This window comes from Neomonachus schauinslandi, chromosome 6, assembly GCF_002201575.2.
Source record: "Neomonachus schauinslandi chromosome 6, ASM220157v2, whole genome shotgun sequence".
NCBI lineage: Eukaryota > Metazoa > Chordata > Mammalia > Carnivora > Phocidae > Neomonachus > Neomonachus schauinslandi.
In genome coordinates this window covers 72,216,619-72,236,311 of record NC_058408.1, presented here as the reverse complement: position 1 = coordinate 72,236,311, position 19,693 = coordinate 72,216,619, and the positions used below count along the sequence as shown (strand labels likewise).

The 19,693-nt window shown below is 38.4% G+C and overlaps 1 protein-coding gene across 17 annotated transcripts in view; it reads right to left on the bottom strand.

Moving 5' to 3' along the window:
- The window catches only part of PCDH15 (protocadherin related 15), an 813,949-nt gene that overhangs the window by 259,934 nt on the left and 534,322 nt on the right, over positions 1-19,693 (bottom strand). For 16 of the 17 annotated variants that reach the window (XM_021696071.1, XM_021696072.1, XM_044916450.1 and 13 more), the window contains 2 exons: positions 11,191-11,270; positions 2,435-2,528 (listed from right to left, as the gene is read on the bottom strand). In XM_021696071.1, the coding sequence (XP_021551746.1) occupies positions 2,435-2,528; positions 11,191-11,270 (174 nt within the window). The remainder of the gene's footprint in view (positions 1-2,434; positions 2,529-11,190; positions 11,271-19,693) is intronic. The other variant, XM_021696068.1, reaches the window with a different exon arrangement.

Genomic DNA, 19,693 nt, shown 5'->3' with positions numbered 1-19,693 from the left:
ATTTTGAAAATAAAACACATTTACTTAAGAGGGTCAGAATTTTACTTATTTTATTTTATTTTATTTATTATTTTTTTTAATTTTATTTTTATTCTTATGTTAATCCCCATACATTACATCATTAGTTTTATGGAGGGTCAGAATTTTAAAGCTGAAGGAGACCTTACTGATCCTAGGAATGAAAACAGGGGGGCTGCGGTGGTGGGGGGCGGGGACAAAAAATGCTAAGTGACCCCTGGCCAAGGGGACTGAGATACCCAAGTAAGTAACTGGAAAAAAAAAATGCTCTAGAAGAAATTAACCCAGAATTTATTTTCAGTTTTGGACGTGGGCAAACCCATAATTAGTAGATTGAGATTACATCAGATATCTTAATATACTATTTTTCCCATCTGTTCTCTTGTCTAAGAAATTATTATTAAGACCAGATTTAAAGGGTCCGACCTAAACCACTGCCATTAATATCTGATTTGTAATGTGACATCTTCCAAAGCTGTGTATTGTTTTCTTTTTTTTAATCCTAATGATTTTTTTCTATCCTAATGACTGACCTGAATGCCACTCATTTATTTTACTTCTACTCATTTATTTTACATTATTGACACCCCTTCCTCCATACTGAATAATGCCTTCTCCTCCTCAGGTCCCCTCTCATTATCTTCTAGACAAGTTGCCAGTTAATCTTCAACACGTCAGATTCTTTCAGTTTCTTCTTGAGCGCCGCATCGACTTCTTTACATAGATCTAACACAGGCACACTCTTAATCAGGGATGCTGCATATATAAAATCAATCTGAGTTTTATTTTTCTTCACACATCTAAGTACCTTCTACTGGCCCCACTATTTACTCAGATTGTTCTGTATATTTTATTTTCTACATGTAACTGTTTTACCTAATGTTTGAGCAATGGTAAATGGTTTATTATGGGCAGTTTTATCAAATTTAATTAATTATCTATTTTTCTAACTTTTAATTAAAGTAATAAAAGTGTCCGGGTAGCAAGTCTATATGCTTTGTTTTGTTTTTTAAGATTTTATTTATTTATTTGAGAGAGAGAGAGGGAGAAAGAGAGAGCATGAGTAGGGGGAGAGGGATAGGGAGGAGCAGACTCCCAACTGAGCAGGGAGCCCAACACGGGGCTCGATCCCAGGATCCTAGGATCCTAGGAGCACGATCTGAGCTGAAGGCTGACGCTTAACCGACTGAGCCGCCCAAGTGCCTCAGTTTATATGTTTTTATCATGGTAAGATTTTCTGAGCAATCCTCGTCAAATATACGCCCCCAGCCAATCTATCATACAGATCAAACAAGTCATTTCAAGTCATGTGGGGCCATGTTACTATTTTAACTGGGTGAACCTTGCTTAGACTCCTAAACTGAATTTGAAATTATTTCAAAGAACAGTGAGTTCTTTGAGAACAGAGTATTTGAGAACAGTGAGTTGGTCCATAAGCATTTGACTAAAGAAAAAACTACTTTGCATCATAGAAATGGTAAAAAAACAAAACAACAAAACAACAACAACAACAAAACAGTCTAGTACCTGTTACCAAACTTTGAAATGTTACAATGTTAAAAAATTAGAACAGCAGTGGTTGTAAGCACGTTAGTTTAAAGAATACAGTCAAATGGGGGCGCCTGGGTGGCTCAGTCATTAAGCATCTGCCTTCGGCTCAGGTCATGATCCCAGGGTCCTGGGATCGAGCCCCGCATCGGGCTCCCTCCTCCGCAGGAAGCCTGTTTCTCCCTCTCCCACTCCCCCTGCTTGTGTTCTCTCTCTTGCTGTGTCTCTCTCTCTGTCAAATAAATAAATAAAATCTTAAAAAAAAAAAAAAAAGAATACAGTCAAATGATTTTAAAACACTCCAGAATGACTAAACAATTTCTTTATTCTTAAAACTGATTTTTGGTGCAGAGAAAATAACATTTATCCTCTCTGGAATTATGGACCCATTTAAACCACTTCCATCACCAAGGATTAGTCAGGATCCTGAATGCTGCTTACAACTTGTGGAATCAATCAACTTGGTTTCCTAAGTGCTTCAAGACATCTATCCACACTCTGCCCCCCCAACAAAGTGACATGAAAGGGAACAGATTCCAACAGAGTCAAAACTGCCAGGAGACATTTCAGAGTGTTGTGCCGATGATGATCACCATGGAATGCGTTTTAGACTGTTAGATTTCATTTTCCCCAGAAGCTGGGTAAGAATGCCAATCCCAAGTGTGTATTCTGTCAAGTCAAAAAGTTCCACCACCCTGATAGATTCAGAGTATAGGTTCAACTATTAAAAGAGCACTATTCCAAGTATTAAGGAGCTGCTCTGGGTGAGGAGATTAATTCCCAGACTCATGATTATGATACACTGTTTCAGAGCATCAGACTACCAGCTCTGTTCTTACCACCCATTGTCCCCAGGCTGAGTACTCACCCCATCGGGCCTGCCGTCCGAAGCAGTGACGATCAGAATGTAGCGATCGGTGCTCTCCCTGTCCAGGGCTTTCCCTAAGGTTAGAATCCCAGTACTAGTGACAGAGAAAACAAACAAACAGATAAGACACACAAAGATCTTAAGTCACAGGGAGCCTTTCTCCCATTGGGAACTACTTTCCACTGTTTTTTCCCTTTCAGCAAATGTAGCCTGAATATTTAAGATGCATGATTCTCAGATTCATGTTGAAAACTGAAAAAAGCTTTTAAGGCTGTTGAGCTTCTTAGCAACAATGAAAAATTGCCAAACTGAAGGAGAAAACCGAACTGATTCTCCAGCCTCCAGGAGAAAAATAAAACTGTGCTTAATTCATTCGGGAAGAAAGACATCTATCTTGTTTATGATTATGTCAAAGTTGGAAGACTCAATTAATCTTTAGCAGTTTCATAATCCTTTGAATCAAGGAATGGTTTCTTAAAACTAATATATATTGTCATTTCCATTCATTGTCACATAGGTAGCCATGCTGGAAATGCAAACATCTGAATCCCATCTTTGACAAACATTAGCAATTAACATCTATTTTTTTCTTCTTTCTTAATTTCAAAACAATTGAGGCTCACTGTACAAAATTCAAAAATATACAGTGGAATATTAAAACTCTCATAGATATTGTGATTATTTTTGTAACATTTATTTTTATTCTCTATAATAATATCTGAATACATTATATCATTTTCCAAAGAGGAATCAGACTGTGTATTTTACATCCTATTTAAGAAAACATAATTTCATGAGCATTCACTCTCTCATTTTATAGTTTATGAAAACAAACTTTTGTCAGATACACTAACAATTTTATCATTTTGTTATTCTTTTGAAATTTAGATATTTCTTAATTTTATTTATTATGTAATGGGAGATGAACAGCCTCTGGACAAATTCTCATAATTTGAATATTTTATACTACTTCATGCCCTTTCACCGTTTAAAATAAATGCCTCCAAGTATTTATGCCTTTTTTCTGCAATGTAATTTGTTTTATAACAATTTTGTCACTTATAATGCTCTGTAAAACAAGTTCCACATTTATGTCTGAGATATTACCATCTGATTTCCTACATGACATTTTAATAAAGTCCTAAAAAACATCTATTGTAGTGGACAAGTTATATTAATATAATAAAACATTAAAACATTTATTCAAGCATGAAAACAATCTTTTTTGGTTGATAAAAGGCTTTCACATTTTAATACAAGTGCTTTTATTGTTACACTAGAATTTAAGCCATTCACATCAAACATGGTAGTTGGATAATGAGACTCAACATCAATGAATCAAAGTCAGAGTCCCAGTTACTCTGTTTTACTGTGTTGTTGCTGATCATACAGACTGAAAAGTTCTAAATGTATGGTAGAACTATGGAAAACTCTACGACTTGTACATTTTTAAATGTTCTGTCAAAATAACTGAAAACCAATTCCCAGAGTAGTTCATAACAATGGCTTTTGGAGTAACTTCCCATACTGCAGATGGTTCAGATAATCTCATGCTACAATGACTTCAAGAGAAAAGTAAGACATGTATTGCTTCAGAGACTTATTCATAAGCTACTTAAGAAATGGGAGACCTGAAAACCCAGCCATAGTACAGTGAAAGAAAAAAAGAAAACTGAGTTATTGCTTTCCACTTTTTCCCCCTCAGTTTAAGGTTCAAATCTCTATATTCTTCTTTATACATTAAATTAGAAAATCTCTTGAAATATATATAGTATTCCCATTTAGGGCCATATTATACATAAACAGCTAATTTTTAACAGTCTGGTGTTTATCATGGAGACAGATCTATGCTTGAGATGATGTGTGCCAGTGAGGCAGGATATTTGGGAAATGGAGAAGGAGAGGAAAAATAGGTACTATTTTTTTGGTATTTATAGACTAGTTGATGGGTACACACAAGCATGCTTTCCTGAAATTCCAGAAATAAGTAGCAAACGTGAGTCTTCCTACCAGCTGGCTGGAAGCTACAGACCAGGATACATGGGGCTGCATTTAGGAATGCAGGAAATCTTCTAAGTTCCCATAATAAAAATATGTAAGCATCATTTCTGTTAAAACATCAACAATGGTGCTACTTAAATTTTACATGACTGAAAACCTATCTCACAGGAGCGACATCAGTGGTCTTGAAGATGGTCGTCAGCATCCCCAGTGTGACACTATGGTGCCTGTTTCTGGAGGGAGCAGAACTACCCTGGTTCACAAAGACCTGTGTTTGCCATTCTGGAGGCTGCCAGAAGGAATAATGCATGCTGTTTGTCTTTATTTTGCCTAAGTCAGAGCTCACTGGAGGCAGAAAAGCCGTGGGTTTTTCTGGAAGACTCTGTAAGGCAGGAAACAACCTGCAGTCACCTGAGGCAAAGATCATAGTTGAGGCATACAAGAGAGCGTTGGATGCCTGGGAGGAAAGATGGGCAGAGAGTTTCTGGGGAAACTGGGGCACTTAAAAGCACCCGTGTATACTTGGGAATGGAACAGAACAGAGAGTCCAGAGATAAGCCCATATGGCTGTGGCCAACTGATTTTCAACAAGGATGCCAAGATCATTCAATAGGGAAAGAATTGTCTCCTCAAAGGGTGCTGGGGCAATTGGAGATCTCCACGTGAAAGAATGAAGTTGGACGATTTTATTACACCATATACAGAAATTAGGTCAAAATGGATCAACAATCTAAATATAAGTACTGAAACCATGAAACTTAGACAAAAACTTGAGGATAAATCTTCATGATCTTAGATTCGACAATGGGTTTTAAATGGGACAGTAAGGGCATGAGCAGCAAAAGAAAAATTGGGTGTACTGGACTTCACCAAAATTAAGAATTTTTGCCATCATAAATAAAGTGGAAAAAAAAAACACCCTAGAAAATGAGAGAAAATACTTGCAATTCATATATCTGATAAGAATCTGGCTCACCAAATGTACTGGGGACTCTTAAAACTCAACAACAAAGTACAAATGACCCAATTAAAAATTAGTCAAAGGACTTGAACAAGATATTTCTCCAAAGAAGATACAAACACGACAAGCAAGTACATGAAAAGATACTCTTCAGGGAAATAGAAATCAAAACTACAGTGAAATACCACTTCACACCCACTAGGATGGATATAATTAACAAAACAAAACAAATGGGCAAGTAACATGTTGACAAAGATATAAAGGAATTGGAACCCTTATACAGTGCTGGTGGGAATAGAAAATGGTCTTGTCCAAACAGTTTGGCAGTTCCTCAGAAAGTAAACATAAAATTACAATATGGCCCAGCAATTCCAATTCTGGAGATATACTCAAAAGAATTGAAATCAGATTCTTAAATGCACATACGTATGTGTCCATAGTAGCAGTATTCACCATAGCCAAGGCATAGAAAACCAGCCCAAATGTCCATGCATGGATGAATGGATAAACAAATTGTATATACAAACAATGAGATATTATGCATGTATGAAAAGGAATGAAGTACTGATGTATGCTTCCACATGGCTGAGCTTCAAAACATTAGGCTAAGTGAAAAAAGCCAGACACAAAAGGTCGTTTGTTATATTCTTCCATTTATTTGACATATCCAGAATAGATCAATCCACAGAGGCAGAACATAAATTGGTGGTTTCCAGGGGCGAGGGGAGGGGCGGATAGGGAGCAGCTGCTTATTGGGTTGGGTTTCCTTTTGGAGTGATAAAGATATTCTGGACCTAGAGACAAGGGGTTGTTGTACAACCCTGAGTCAGCTAAATGCCATTGAATTGTTTTGAAATGGTTAATTTTATGCTATGTGAATTTCACTTCCTTTATATTAATTGGATTACACAGAATTCCCTCACTAAACTCGAAGGCTGTATTTCTGAAATGTGTGGTGCTGGACAAAATCAAGCTTTTTGAGACAATGAGTTGCTTTGCTTAACCATGAAAGTGGTGTTCAGAAGTTGTCTAAGCCATGCAATTAAAACGTAGAGGAGGTTATCTACGTCCACACAAACCAATCTGCTAGCATTTAAAACCTGCTTCTCCCAGTAGCCGCTTTCCCAGATTGCACTGTCGATTAGGAAATATTGTAGCAGCCACGTCACTGACAGAAATTATATCACAGTTTTCATGCTTTGTATCCTAGGCTTCCTTGAAACGTTGTCAATATATCCCACTGGCTGCGATTTAATATCATTTACACTTACAAGTGTCTGAGTCTGAGAGATTTATCGTGTTGCCCGTGGGCACCATGTTTCAAGCCTCATGATGATACTTAGAGAGGCTAGAGTATACTTGAAAATGTGTGATTGCTTCAAGTCGGATGTGGTGTTCTGTGTCAAATAGTGATTAGTGGTTAGCAAACGCAGACGGGCAGAGGGAGGTGGGTATTGGCAGAGGTTCAGAAAAGAGGACCATGGCAGGAGCTGAGGTGGTGAGGGCGTGAGAAAGTAGTTCCATCTGAATACGGATTTGGAAAGTAGGGGTGACAGAACAGAAAATGCGTATCATTTTCTTCTGTGTTATGTAATCTTCAGTGTAATGCACACTGATGTGAAAAATCTAATAAGCTTTAAATTTAGGGTCAAACTGAATTTAGTCTTGTAGAAAAAAAATTAAAATGCCAGTGAGGATAAAAAGAAAATTTTTCAAATAAAATTCTAACAAGGGGCAGATCTAACTCTTTGAGGTTCTTCTGTTCAGCATTTGAGCCTTTCAGCGTTATATCACATCCCCTGTATACAATTCCATTCAGAGGAATCCCTCACTCTCCTGAAATAAAAAACGTCAATATTTGGCCACCACCCTAGAAAGGAAGTGTTGTTTGCATCTTGTTTAAATGTTTACTGATCTGTGGCTATTTGATGAATTTGCTGTATCATATGCAACAATCAACAAAGACATTATGAAAAGTTGTTATAATAATGCAGTGCGTTACAGAACCACACAGATCTGGCCATTTAACAGGTGATATGGCATGATTTTCATGACACATGCTTGTGATTTTTAGGAACAAGGCCTTTTCTTTAAAGAATGGGTTACTTTTGTGGCTATATGACTAATCCAATACATTAATATGAGATAACAATCCAACATTTTGCAAATCCAAACTAGCATTGAAATGATTCTTTATTACTACTGATTCTTTTAAGGATTTATGAAAACTTTTGGCCTAGTTTTATTTCAATAGAACAAGTAGACTAATGGTTTTGTAATGACGATTATTGCTAAAATTGGTATCATAGCATAAATTAATATAATATTTAAAGTAAGCAATGAACATGTACTTTTTTTGTTGTTCTAAGAAGGAAAATGTAACCAGAAACATTATTTGTATACATTATAGTGTCTGATAAGGCAGACCATTCTTTCTTTTCTGTTATTCTCTAAAAGAGTACCTGAAGTATTCGAATCCTTAAAACTTAAACAGAAGCAGTAGTGCAAATTTGCCCAGGCAGCCCAGAAGTTTCAGAGAGGGAAGGGATTGAAATTTCAACCTTTCCCCATTTCAAATGTGTGGTAATGGTCTAGGATAGCCTGCAACTATATTGACAGCAAAGCAATGAAGTGGCTGCCGTAAAATGACCATGGGATAGAAAGCAACGGACCTCGCGTGCTGGACCCTGAATCAGGAGTGGTCATCGAGAGAGATCATGCAATCCTCCCAAGGACGTGCCCTCCTCCAGCTGTCCTGGAAGCGTTCTCCACTTAAGGAGTTGATGTAGGAGCTGTGGTATAAGGAACTGTGGTCAGTGTAGACAAGGAGGATGCCGTGTTGGCATCTTTCACACCTGAAGGAATCTCTGGGACCTAACGGTGTCTCGTTGGTTTCAAAGGCAGAGAGGAGAGAAATAGTAGAGACACACTTGCTAGGGTAGGAACACAAGGGGAGAATTTCTTCGGTAAAATTGGTGGCTTGGGTGCCTGGGTGGCTCCTTTGGTTAAGTGGCTGCTTTCAGCTCAGGTCATGATCCTGGGGTCCTGGGATAGAGCCCCACATTCGGCTCCCTGCTTGGCGGGGAGCCTGCTTCTCCCTTTCCCTCTGCCTGCCTCTCTGCCTACTTGTGCTCTCTCTCTCTCTCTCAAATAAATAAATAAAATCTTAAAAAAAAAAAAATTGGCAGCTCATCAGCTTTCCCAGCCCGCAGTTGAAAAATCTTTCAGCCTCAGGGGAGAAGCAGATAAACACAGGAGTGGAAATCCTTCGCAGAGAGTAAGGGCTGGGCTTCCTGCTTGCTCAGGCAGGGGAAAGGCTCAACTGTTGTCTTTTTTAAAAACAGCTTTATTAACATATAACTCCCATATGATCAAACTCACCCACTTGAAGGGTACAATTCAGTGAATGTTGGTATATTTGCAGGGTTGTCCAACCGTCACCATAATCAAATCTGGAACGTGCTCTTCACTATTAGCATCACCCACTGGCAGTCTCTCCCTGTTCTCTCCCATCCCCAACCCCCATCCCCAGGCAACCACTAATCTACTTTTTTTTTTTTTTTTTAATCTCTATGGATTTGCCTATTCTGGACGTTTCGTACAAATGGGATCGTACCACGTGCTGCCCTTTGTGAATGACCTTCCACTAGCACAATGTTGTTAAGGTCTGAGCTATGCTGTAGCAGGTGTTGACACTAGGTTCTCCTTTACTGACAAAGTAATTGTATGGATACACGTTCTGTTCCTTGTTCATCTGTAGATGGACATTCCAGTGGTTTCCACATTTTGCTATTGTAAATAATTCCGCTGTGTACATTCTTGTACAACTTTTCATGTGGATCCATGTTTTCATTTCTTGAGTAGATATGGGTAGAATTACTGGGTTATACGGTAACTCTGTGTTTCACATTTAGAAGAAATGGCACATTGTTCTCCAAAGTACACACTGACTTTACTTCCCCTCCAGAAATATATGAGGACTCTGAAATCTCACCCATACTTCTTATTTCCTTCCTTTTCTCATTATAGACATTCTACATAGGTGAGAAGAAGTATCTGGTGATTTTCATCTGCATTTCCCTAATGACTGGTGATCACAAGTGAAACTCCACACACTGTTGGCCATTCATATAGCTTCTTTGGAGAAATGTCTAGTCAAATTCCTGTCCACTTTTATTTGGGTTATTTCTCTGTTTATTTTTGGGTTATAATAGTTCTTTGTGTATTCTAGATATACTTATATCCTTTATCATCTACATTGTTTAAAATATTTTCTCTCAGGCTGGGGGTGGTCTTTACTTTCTTGGTACTGTCTTTTGAAGCATATATTTTTCAAATTTTGATGAAGTCCAACTTATCTGTCTTCTTATTAAGAAGATATTTTATGTCATATCTAGGAGAGCATTGCCTAATTCCAATCATGAAGATTTACTTCTGTATTTTCTTTAAAGAGTTAAATGTTTTTATCTCTAATATTTAGGTCTATGATCCACTTTGAGTTAATTTTTGCTAATGGTGTGAGGTAAAGATCCAACTTCATTCTTTTGCATGTGGCCCCAAATTTCATTTATTGTAAAGGTTATTCTTTCCTGGATGGATTGTCTTGGCCTTTCTTGGGGGGAAATCGATTGACCATAAATGTTATGATCTGGTTATTTCTGGACTCTTAACTTTATTCTGGTGATCTATACATGTACTTTTATACCAGTACCATTCAGTCATGATTCCTATTAAGGTGTCCCTTTAAAAAAAATTTTATTTCTTTGGGGATGATTATAAATTACAGCTAATTGAGATTTGTATGTATCTATGGGGGGAGATTCCAAATAGTTAAATCTTTCCATTTTTTTAAATAGAAGTTTATTCATCCGTGAAAACGAAAAGTCTGAGAATTACTGTTTCCGGGCAAACTCACTCATGGTTGGCACGTCCTAGTCAGAGTGAAATTACAGGTGTTCCTCCCAAGACCAGTGACCATGCATGGTTCCCCTGATTTGGCATGATGCACCCATGTTCCTGAGATGAAAGCAGTGCTTGGCTCATCTGCGAAAATTCTCACTTTGTGATCATGGACCCGGTTCAGGTTTCCATTCTTTTAGGGAGTAAAACCACCCGTGGACACACAGAAAGAATCAGAGAGGTAGCAAGCATGACTCCCTAAGGACCAGCCCTACGTGACAGCAACAGGGCAACTTTGCTCTTAGACAAGGGCAGCCAATGATCTCTCTGCAAACCTCGGTGTCTCCTTCCAGGCCTCCTGGCTTTCTCCTGCTGCACTCCGAGGGGAGTAGAGCAACACCAATAAACACCCCAGAAGGCTTAGCAGGGCCATGGCAATGTTTTTTGTCCTAGCTTTTTCAGAATATACCTACGTTCCTCAAAAACGGAATGGTAGACTTCGGTGGTACTTTAAATGTGTTTGAATTATGCTTTGTCTTACAAAATTCTCTTTGAATGAACAATTTAGTGCCACATTACTCTTGGTAGAAATGCCCTTGTTATTATGAGTAACTGACAACTTTAAAGGGATCTAATTAATCCCAGCCTACAAATAAAATGTTTCCACCTCAATGGATTTTTACCTACTGAAAATGTTTAAAATAAATAGTCTCCTGGGTAAGATTTCTGAATTCAGAATTATCCCCCGCCCTCCGATCTCATTAGCATTCATAGGGGAAAAAAAGTAAAAGAAAACTACAACCAGCTGAAAACCTCTGATTAGAAGTCTGTTCCCCCTCCAGTACACTGTTTAATGTCTTCGAAAAAATATATTTTGAAATCATTTTTAACTTACGTTTCCGAAAGATTAAAAACTCGTTGAGGATCTCCGTTCTCAATGGTGTATGATATTGGGTCTCCCTCTCTATCAGTTGCCTTCAGAGAGAAAACATGATTGAATTATCGAGTAATTGATACAGGTCCTGGTCCATACGGTGGAATATAGGAGCTGGAAACTAACAGCATGGAGTATCCACAAGACTCTTAAGGGATAAAAAATGAGCTAATTCAGAATTTCATATCTGACCCCAGCATTTCTGTTATTTCCTCTCATTTGAAAGCAGTAACAATGAATAAGAATAATATCGCCCTAATGTGTACATAATCTTACCTGGTGCAGAAATAGATCAATGGCTCTTTTAAGGTTTATGTATTTAATTTACATGAGTGTATCTGTCTAGTTTAAACAAATGTGTTACAGTCTGCGTAAATGTTTACAGTGTAGAGAAACTGTCTAGTCCACTGGTTTCTTTTTCTGCTGAGCATATATCAAGTCAGGAAGCTTTATGGTTAAGAATCCTGAATCTGAAGCCAGAAACCTAAATTTGAAACTGGCTCCCCTTACTAAATGTGTGATTATTTTTCAACTTCTTCGCTTGTAAATGAGAACTTTAACAATACAAAAGTCAATCAATATTGGGAGGTTTGACTGACATGATTTCTGTCCAGAAGTCAAATTTTTAATTAAGCCAAGTGACCACCTTTTTCAGGCCTGCATTGTATTTCTTTTGAGCAATGATTTTGCATTATGATGGATACACACTCACTAAAATAAAATGGAATGAAATAAAGTAGTAAAATAAAATGATATAATCAACTAGTTAGGGTAATATCTTGAAGCATTCCATTTCTAGCTAAATCTCAAATTTTAAATTGCTTTGAATTCATTATAATAGAAATCTCAGAGTAGAGAGTAAGAAACAAATATTTTTTTTTTTTTTAAACAGGCTCAGTGGAATTGATAGTAGATGCTTGATATTTTCCTCTTATTTTTCTGTTCTTTGCCAGGCAAGTATTAGCCAAAAAGAGAAAAGAGAACTACAAATAATGACACAGTTAAGTTTTTGAAGAAACACAGAATTATGCTAGATTTAGTGAGACAGGGAAACTGAAGGACTCTATAAAAATCTGCTTTTTGCTCCTTTTCCTGCTTCTATTCTTCCTGGACCTGCATCCCCACCTTATACATGTGTTGTAGTATGTCCCCCTTATAAGGGATAAGGAATTAATGATTTCTTTGGACTCCTCTAGCACAACATATAACATCTAAGGAGTGGCCAGGCAAGAATGCCTAGATGAGGTCATCTCCTGTATATTCCAGACTGATGAGGGAGCAGAAGGCAAGCTGAGGACAAAGCACAAGCTAACACCCTGCAACCTCTCCCTAGCCCCACTCCTGGGTGGGACATGTGTGACATTCTTCCAGGAAGCTCCCAACTATCTTTATGTTAATGACTTGCTAGAGGGCAAAACAACCTTAACTTGGCAATGGCAAAGCCTCTGGTCTGGTCTGGTAGGTCCTCTTTAGCATATGAAAGTTCTTTTGAAAACCTCCCTTTTCCGGGGCGCCTGGGTGGCTCAGTCCTTCGTTAAGCGTCTGCCTTCCGCTCAGGTCATGATCTCAGGGTCCTGGGATCGAGCCCTGCATTGGGCTCCTTGCTCAGCGGGAAGCCTGCTTCTCCCTCTCCCACTCCCCCTGCTTATGTTCCCTCTCTCGCTATGTCTTTATCTGTCAGGTGAATAAATATAATCTTTAAAAAAAAAAAAAAAAAAAAGAAAAGAAAACCTCCCTTTTCCTTACTTCCCAACCCCATATTATATAATCAGCCATCCCTCACAACCCAGGTGCAGCAGCTCTTTCTGCCCACGGGTTCTGCCCTCTGCTTTAATAAAACCACCATTTTGCACCAAAGAGGTCTCAAGAATTCTTTCTTGGTCGTGGGCTCCGGACATCACCCCACCGAACCTCACATCTATTCTAAAACCACACCAGGACCACCCACGCTGGACATCTCAACCCAACACCCTTGGCTCCAGGGAATGTGACTTACGGAGGACACCTGGACACCTGTCCTTGTTCTCACCCACTCCTGAAAGCCTGAAGGACATGCACACCACAACACAATCCTCAATAAAATCCTCAGACCCTGAATAAAGATGAGACTCTCTCTGCTTTCCTTTCTGTGTCTTCCAGACACTGTCTATACCTGTATTCTCTCTGTATCTTCAATAAACTCTGCTCTTACCTGCTGCTGGCTTGCGTTAGATTTCCATCCTGCCTGCAGCCAGGGACCCTCCTGGCTGGTCCTGTGGGACCCTCTCTGGGTCCTCAGACCCAGCCTGCTTATGTCATTAAGAGACTGCTTGTTACCACTGAAAAGCTCACACTAAAGTTTTTCCATTGTTTTTCTCTTTCAGTCAGTCATTTTTACCTGTCATATTGTTACAGATATTATCAATTTCTTTTTGTTTGTTCATTGGTATGTAGTTGCTGCTGCTTTCTGAAAGACAATTTATTATCTTGTATTTTCATAAAAGCCAGAAGAAATGGATTCTGAAGCAGGATAGCTCTGTGTAAATAATGTTAAGTCCAGATTAATATTCCCCTTTCTTCTTATGTATCGAGTCTAATACTTAATATCGTTGCTTAGGGATGAAAGTGCTGTGAATGCTGAGTCATTTTATTTATTTAAGTCATTATGTTGTTATGTCACTAAAATAATAAGGGAGAAAAATTCCTAGAGAATTTTCAGTTTTTTCATCCACATTAATTACTTTCAATCCCTGAGGTACCTTGAAGTACTTCCTCCAGTTTTGTTTGACCATTTAAATACTTAAGAAATGTGAGAGCCGGTAATCTACCTACTTCAATCTCATGTGAGGTTGTGTCCATATTGGAAAGCTTGAAGACCCAGGATTTGGAAGGAAATCCTTATTTGATTGTTTTATTTCTTTCAGTCCTCTGTATTTGTTTCAGGATCTGTGGCCAAGGGCGTAGTAATCAGGGAGGATTCATCATTTCTCAGTCAATGAAGCAAGGGGGGGTGGTGCTATCAGGATCAGACCTCTGAAATCTATCCATTACATGTGTTAGCACTTGTGTAAGTACTTTACATCTCTACTTGTCCGTATTTAAGGAGAGAAACTATTTCAAGTTTATTTATTTATTTGAGAGAGAGAGAGAGGGTGAACAGGGTAAATGTGGAGGGAGAAGGAGAGAGAGAATCTTAAGCATACTCCCCACTGAGCACAGAGCCCGACTCAGGGCTCGATCCCACAATCCTGAGAGCATGACCTGAGCCGAAATCAAAAGTCAGATGCTCAACCGAGTGAGCCACCCAGGCGGCCCAAGGAGAGAAGTTATTTAAAGGAAGAAATAACACATAAGAGGAATAGCTGGAAAAATCAGAAAAAGCAATGATTCTTGGAGTATTAAGATATGATTATGTGCATATTTCTGACCTAAAATACATTTCTAAAAACATTTTTTAAATAGTTTATTTTTTTTCTCCTGGGGTGCTTGGGTGGTTCAGTCGGTTAAGCATCTGCCTTTAGCTTAGGTCATGATCTCAGGGTCCTGGGATCTAACCCCACATTGGGCTACCTGCTCAGTGGGGAGTCTGCTTCTCCCTCTGCATCTCCCCTTTGCTTGTGTGCTCTCTCTCTCTCTCAAATAAATAAATAAAATCTTTTAAAAAATTAAAAAATATATTTTTTTATATATAAGTCTAGCTAGCCATCTCTAAATGATGGGCAGAAATTCAAATATGATATTGAACAGTGAATCCTTAAGTTAGAATTCATTGACTATTTACTATGTATCAGGAACTATACTTGCATGCCTTGTCTCATTTAAACCTCAGAGCAACCATATAGTAAATGGGAAATGCAAAGGAGTTCAATTCTAGGAGTCTTTCTGGCACCACTCCAATTAGAGTTCCCTATAACTTACTTAATTGGAAAATACATCTTTTTTTTTTTTTAATCTGGAGATAAGAGTAACTTTCATCTTAAAAAGGGAGAGAGTAGTGTGAATGTCTTCCATAACAGAACAGAAAGGAATCTCTCATCCTTCGTGCAAATATATATTCCGTGCCTTTATTTCTGATCAGTCAGGTCCAATCCAAGCCTTCTGAGCAAGGTGTGGGAGCATATGGGAGCCATCGTCTTAGGGGGCTTTGCTGGGCGTGGGCTCCGGAGCCAGCCCCCTGGGGTGTAGTTCTGGCCGTGCCATCTCCTCTTAGGCAAGATGCCTAATGACAAAATGAAGCTAACAACACTAACACACACAGTATTCACTCATGGATTCAACAAATAGTTATGAATCATCTACACTGTGTTAATGAGCCCTGGGGCTTCCATGCAGACAAAAGTCCGTGAGCAACACAGACAAGAATTCTGCCTTTGTGCAACTTACATTGTAGTACTGGCAGTCAGAGACAAAGCAAAATAATTCATGAAAATATACAGCTCAGATCTCTATAAGTGCTGCGAAAATATGAGGTAATTTAGGAAGGGCATAAGGGAGGTGGGGAGGGGGTTGCAGGCATACATAGGTCATCGGGAAAGCTCTCAGGAAAATGTGAACATTTGCAAACATTTGTGAGGGGCCAGAGAGCAAGTCTTGTGGGGAAGGGTGTTCTGGCAGAGAGCACCGGGAAGGAAAAGACCATGAGAGGGAAACAGGCCTCATGAATGTGAGGAAGAGCAAGCAAATGGAAAACCAGCTCCCGTTTTGCTTGGCCTCAGGTAAACAACCTGAGGTTAAATACCTCGGGTTAAATAACTGAATGATGCTCACTTTGGACAGCTAGCAAGGAATAGAATTATTCAGTCCCTGGTCTGCTGATAGATGTTTAACAACACAATGAACTACAATCAAGCTAATTGTCCTGTAATGTTTGCTCGTAGGCCAAAGAGTAACTTTTAAAGATCAACACCACTGCTGTTTCTAGTCTGCTCAACCAGGTAACTCACAGCATATAATTCAGGTCTCCCAGTTGTCAGAAGCACCAAGGACACAAAAGTATTTATCTCAATAAGCACGGTGCTTAGACACTGGAAAAAAGGAATTTTGAAAAAGAAAACAAATCTTCTCTAAACTAATATTCCATTCATGTTAAAGACGAATACAGCCATCAAATACCATCTGGTAGACTGCACTTTATGCACATAGAATGATTCTGCACATTTCACAGGACATTAAGACAAAACACCTACCCCGAGGGATTCTAAAATAGATAAAAATCAACAGATTTAGATGATCAAGAATTTCTTTTCTCACTTAGGCAAACAAGTTCTGATTTATGTTATTAAACTACTCAAGAACAAGAACGGAGGTTTTCAATTCAGTACAGCAGTGTTTCCAAAAATGTGTATGTGGGCACTCCTGGTGTCAAATACTGGCCCTTTAACAAAATGTTAATGTTGGGCGCCTGGGTGGTTCAGATGTTTAAGCATCTGCCTTCGGCTCAGGTCATGATCCCAGCGTCCTGAGATGGAGTCCCGCATCGGGCTCCCTGCTCCTTGGGAGCCTGCTTCTCCCTCTGCCTCTCTCTCTCTCTCTGTCTCTCATGAATAAATAAATAAAATCTTAAAAAAAAAAAAGTGCTAATGTTTACAAATCTATTTCGATGAATAATGCAGACTTTTTTATGTCAAGAAGTGCCGTTTTGTCATGTATGATCCTATATAAAATTTCCTTCTGGAAATAAGTTCATTTATGTAAAGAAATCAGATTATTCAATTTTCTAAAAAAATATAAGTAAATTGACAAATAAGATGCAGTGTAACATATCTGAAACTTGGAAACAGAGCTCACATAGAATGTCCATATGATACAGGAGCGTACCTGAACACCTTCAATCCTGTCCAGCTATTAACTCTATTTCTCATTGTTCTCATTCTCTCTTGGAACCATCTTGATCATATTTCCAACCCTCTCAAGAATACTACACTGAAACTGCTCTTTTCAACACGCCAAGTAAATTCCATATTAGTAAAATCACGGATCAGTCCACAGTCTTTGTTTCCATTTGTTTCTTTGTTTTGTTTGTTTTTAACGTGACCTCTCAGTAGCATCAGGAATAAATGATCTCTCCCTTCTCCTTAACACACCTTTTTCCCCAAGTCAACTTCAGGACATTTCTTCTGGGTCCCCGTTCCTGATCCTCCTCACCTCCTTGGCACTTTAAAATCAGCCTTTGGATGTCTTCTACTTTCACTCCCTCAAGAACCTCATCCAATCTCAAAGTTCTAAGTAGTACTTAAATGCTCAAGACCCCAAATGTATATTTTCTAGTCCAAACTTCTTCCCCAGACACATACTCAACTGCCTACTCAGTAGCTTTAATTAGATGTCAAAAGACATTTCAAATTTAACATGTCCAAAATTGAATTATTTCTCCTCTGACATTCTTTTCATTCTGGCTAATGGAAATTCAATCCTTCCAGTTGCTTGGGCTGTAACTTAGTAGCCATTCTTCACTTGTCTCCTCTCCCAAATCCACAATCACCAACAATCCTCTAGTATCTAACCACAAAATAGAAAAAAAAAGTGGAAACCACTTCTCCCCATGTCCAGAAATACCACTCCAGGCTAGTATGGACTACCAAAATAACACCTTAACTAATTTGCACAATTTCTCACATTTTAGTGCAGACCATTCTCAATAGAGAATCCATAGGATCCTTTTAAATTTTAAGTTTATTTGTGTCACTGCTCTATTCAAATTCTTCCATTAGTACTCAATTCCACTGAGAATAATTACCTCCACACTTCTCCAGGTCCTGGAGGACTTCATTTCTATAGGTTCCCTCCTCTCTTATTCTACTCCTGTCGCATTGGTATCTTCACTGTTCCTCAAATACACCAGGCAGGTCTGAACTTCAGGGCCTTTCCACATGCAACCGAAGCACTCTGCCCCAGATGAGCCATGCCTACATGGCTCATCTTCTCACCTTCTTCAATTCTTTGCTAATGTCACCTTAGCAAAATCATCACCGATCAAATTGTCATCCCCCATATACTCCTCTCCATTTTTCCTCATGTACATATTCACATAGCATTTATTATCTCCTAAAATTCTGTATCACTCACATATATTTTGTTAATTTTTCTTTTTCTTACTAGAATGTAAGCTCCATGAAAGCAGATCACTTGTCCGCTTTGTTACTAATGTGCTTTAGTATTTACAATTTGGGCTTGCCTTTGCATTTCTTGTGGCCAAGAAGGTAAGTTTAGTGTAATGAAGGAAGTGTAGTGATCTAGTTTGTTTTGTACTTCAATCAACTATATTTACAGTAAAAAAAAATGTATTTTGATCTTCATCTTACATACCCCACGTTTGTCTGTCTCAGTTTTTTCCAGACTCGAGTCAGAAAAGACATTGTGACAGAGAACACTAGCCCTTGTTACTACTGCCTATTGGTGGCAGCTAATAATCTCCAAAGGTAATCTAATTACTGTGGGGAGATATTTGGCTCCCGTCAGTTCTCAACACTCAACATTTGGTAATAAACCAAATAAATACAATTCAGAAACAACATTTTTAATGCTAAAATAGCTAAACAAAATGAGTCCTGTTCAGTTTTAAATAAATTGAAGAGTGTGTGTGTGTTTCCAGGCCTATGGAGATCTGAAGACCTACAAAGCCCCTACTTAGACTCTTGCATATCAGTTCAAGGGTTTCTCAAGCCCTCCGTCACAGCCTACATACTAGTTCCCAGACGTCAGCACATCAAAACCAGATTTTCAAAATAGTGGAGTTAATAGAGCCAGGCCAATTGAATGGACTAAGCATACAGCTAATGGTCTGACAGTACTGAGGGAAAAAGACAGAAAAATCTATTTAAACAAGAGCATGGGGATCAATAAGCATAGGGATCCATTAAGCCTCACATACTACCATACCATTTGTTGATATAAATATAGAATTTAATTTAGAATCTAAGAGTCACATTAGCCTGTGTTCAGTAAGCCAAAAAATGTACTGGGCAACCATTATAAAGAATCTATTTCACGTTAGGAATCAGGAATGATATGTCATGTATTACAGTCCCTACCTTTGAGAAAATTCCGATCATTGGTGATATTAATACTGAAAAAGAGTTAAATAATGTTCAGAATACTTTGATTAAGCCTATACTTATAAAAAAAATAGCCCAGAGCTAGTAATCATAAGATTGAGGACCTAGTCCTAATTATCTCAGTTTTAACTACCTGAACTGGGCTCTGTCACTGAACCTATATTCTCAATCATTAAATGGATAAGTAACACCTGAAATGTATAGTCTATATAGTTGATGTAGAATCAGATGCGGCAACAGATGTTTAGAAAACTCTAGAGTTCTATTCAAACTAAAAGTATTGTCTAAGGAACTGATTTAATTTGATAACTAAAAATCTTGAGCTTTAAAGCAAAAAAAAGGGGGGATGAAAGCTGTCACTTATTAGCTATGCAAATCACTAAACCTGTTTACGTCTCAGTGACTCCATGTATGATATTGAAATAAGATTA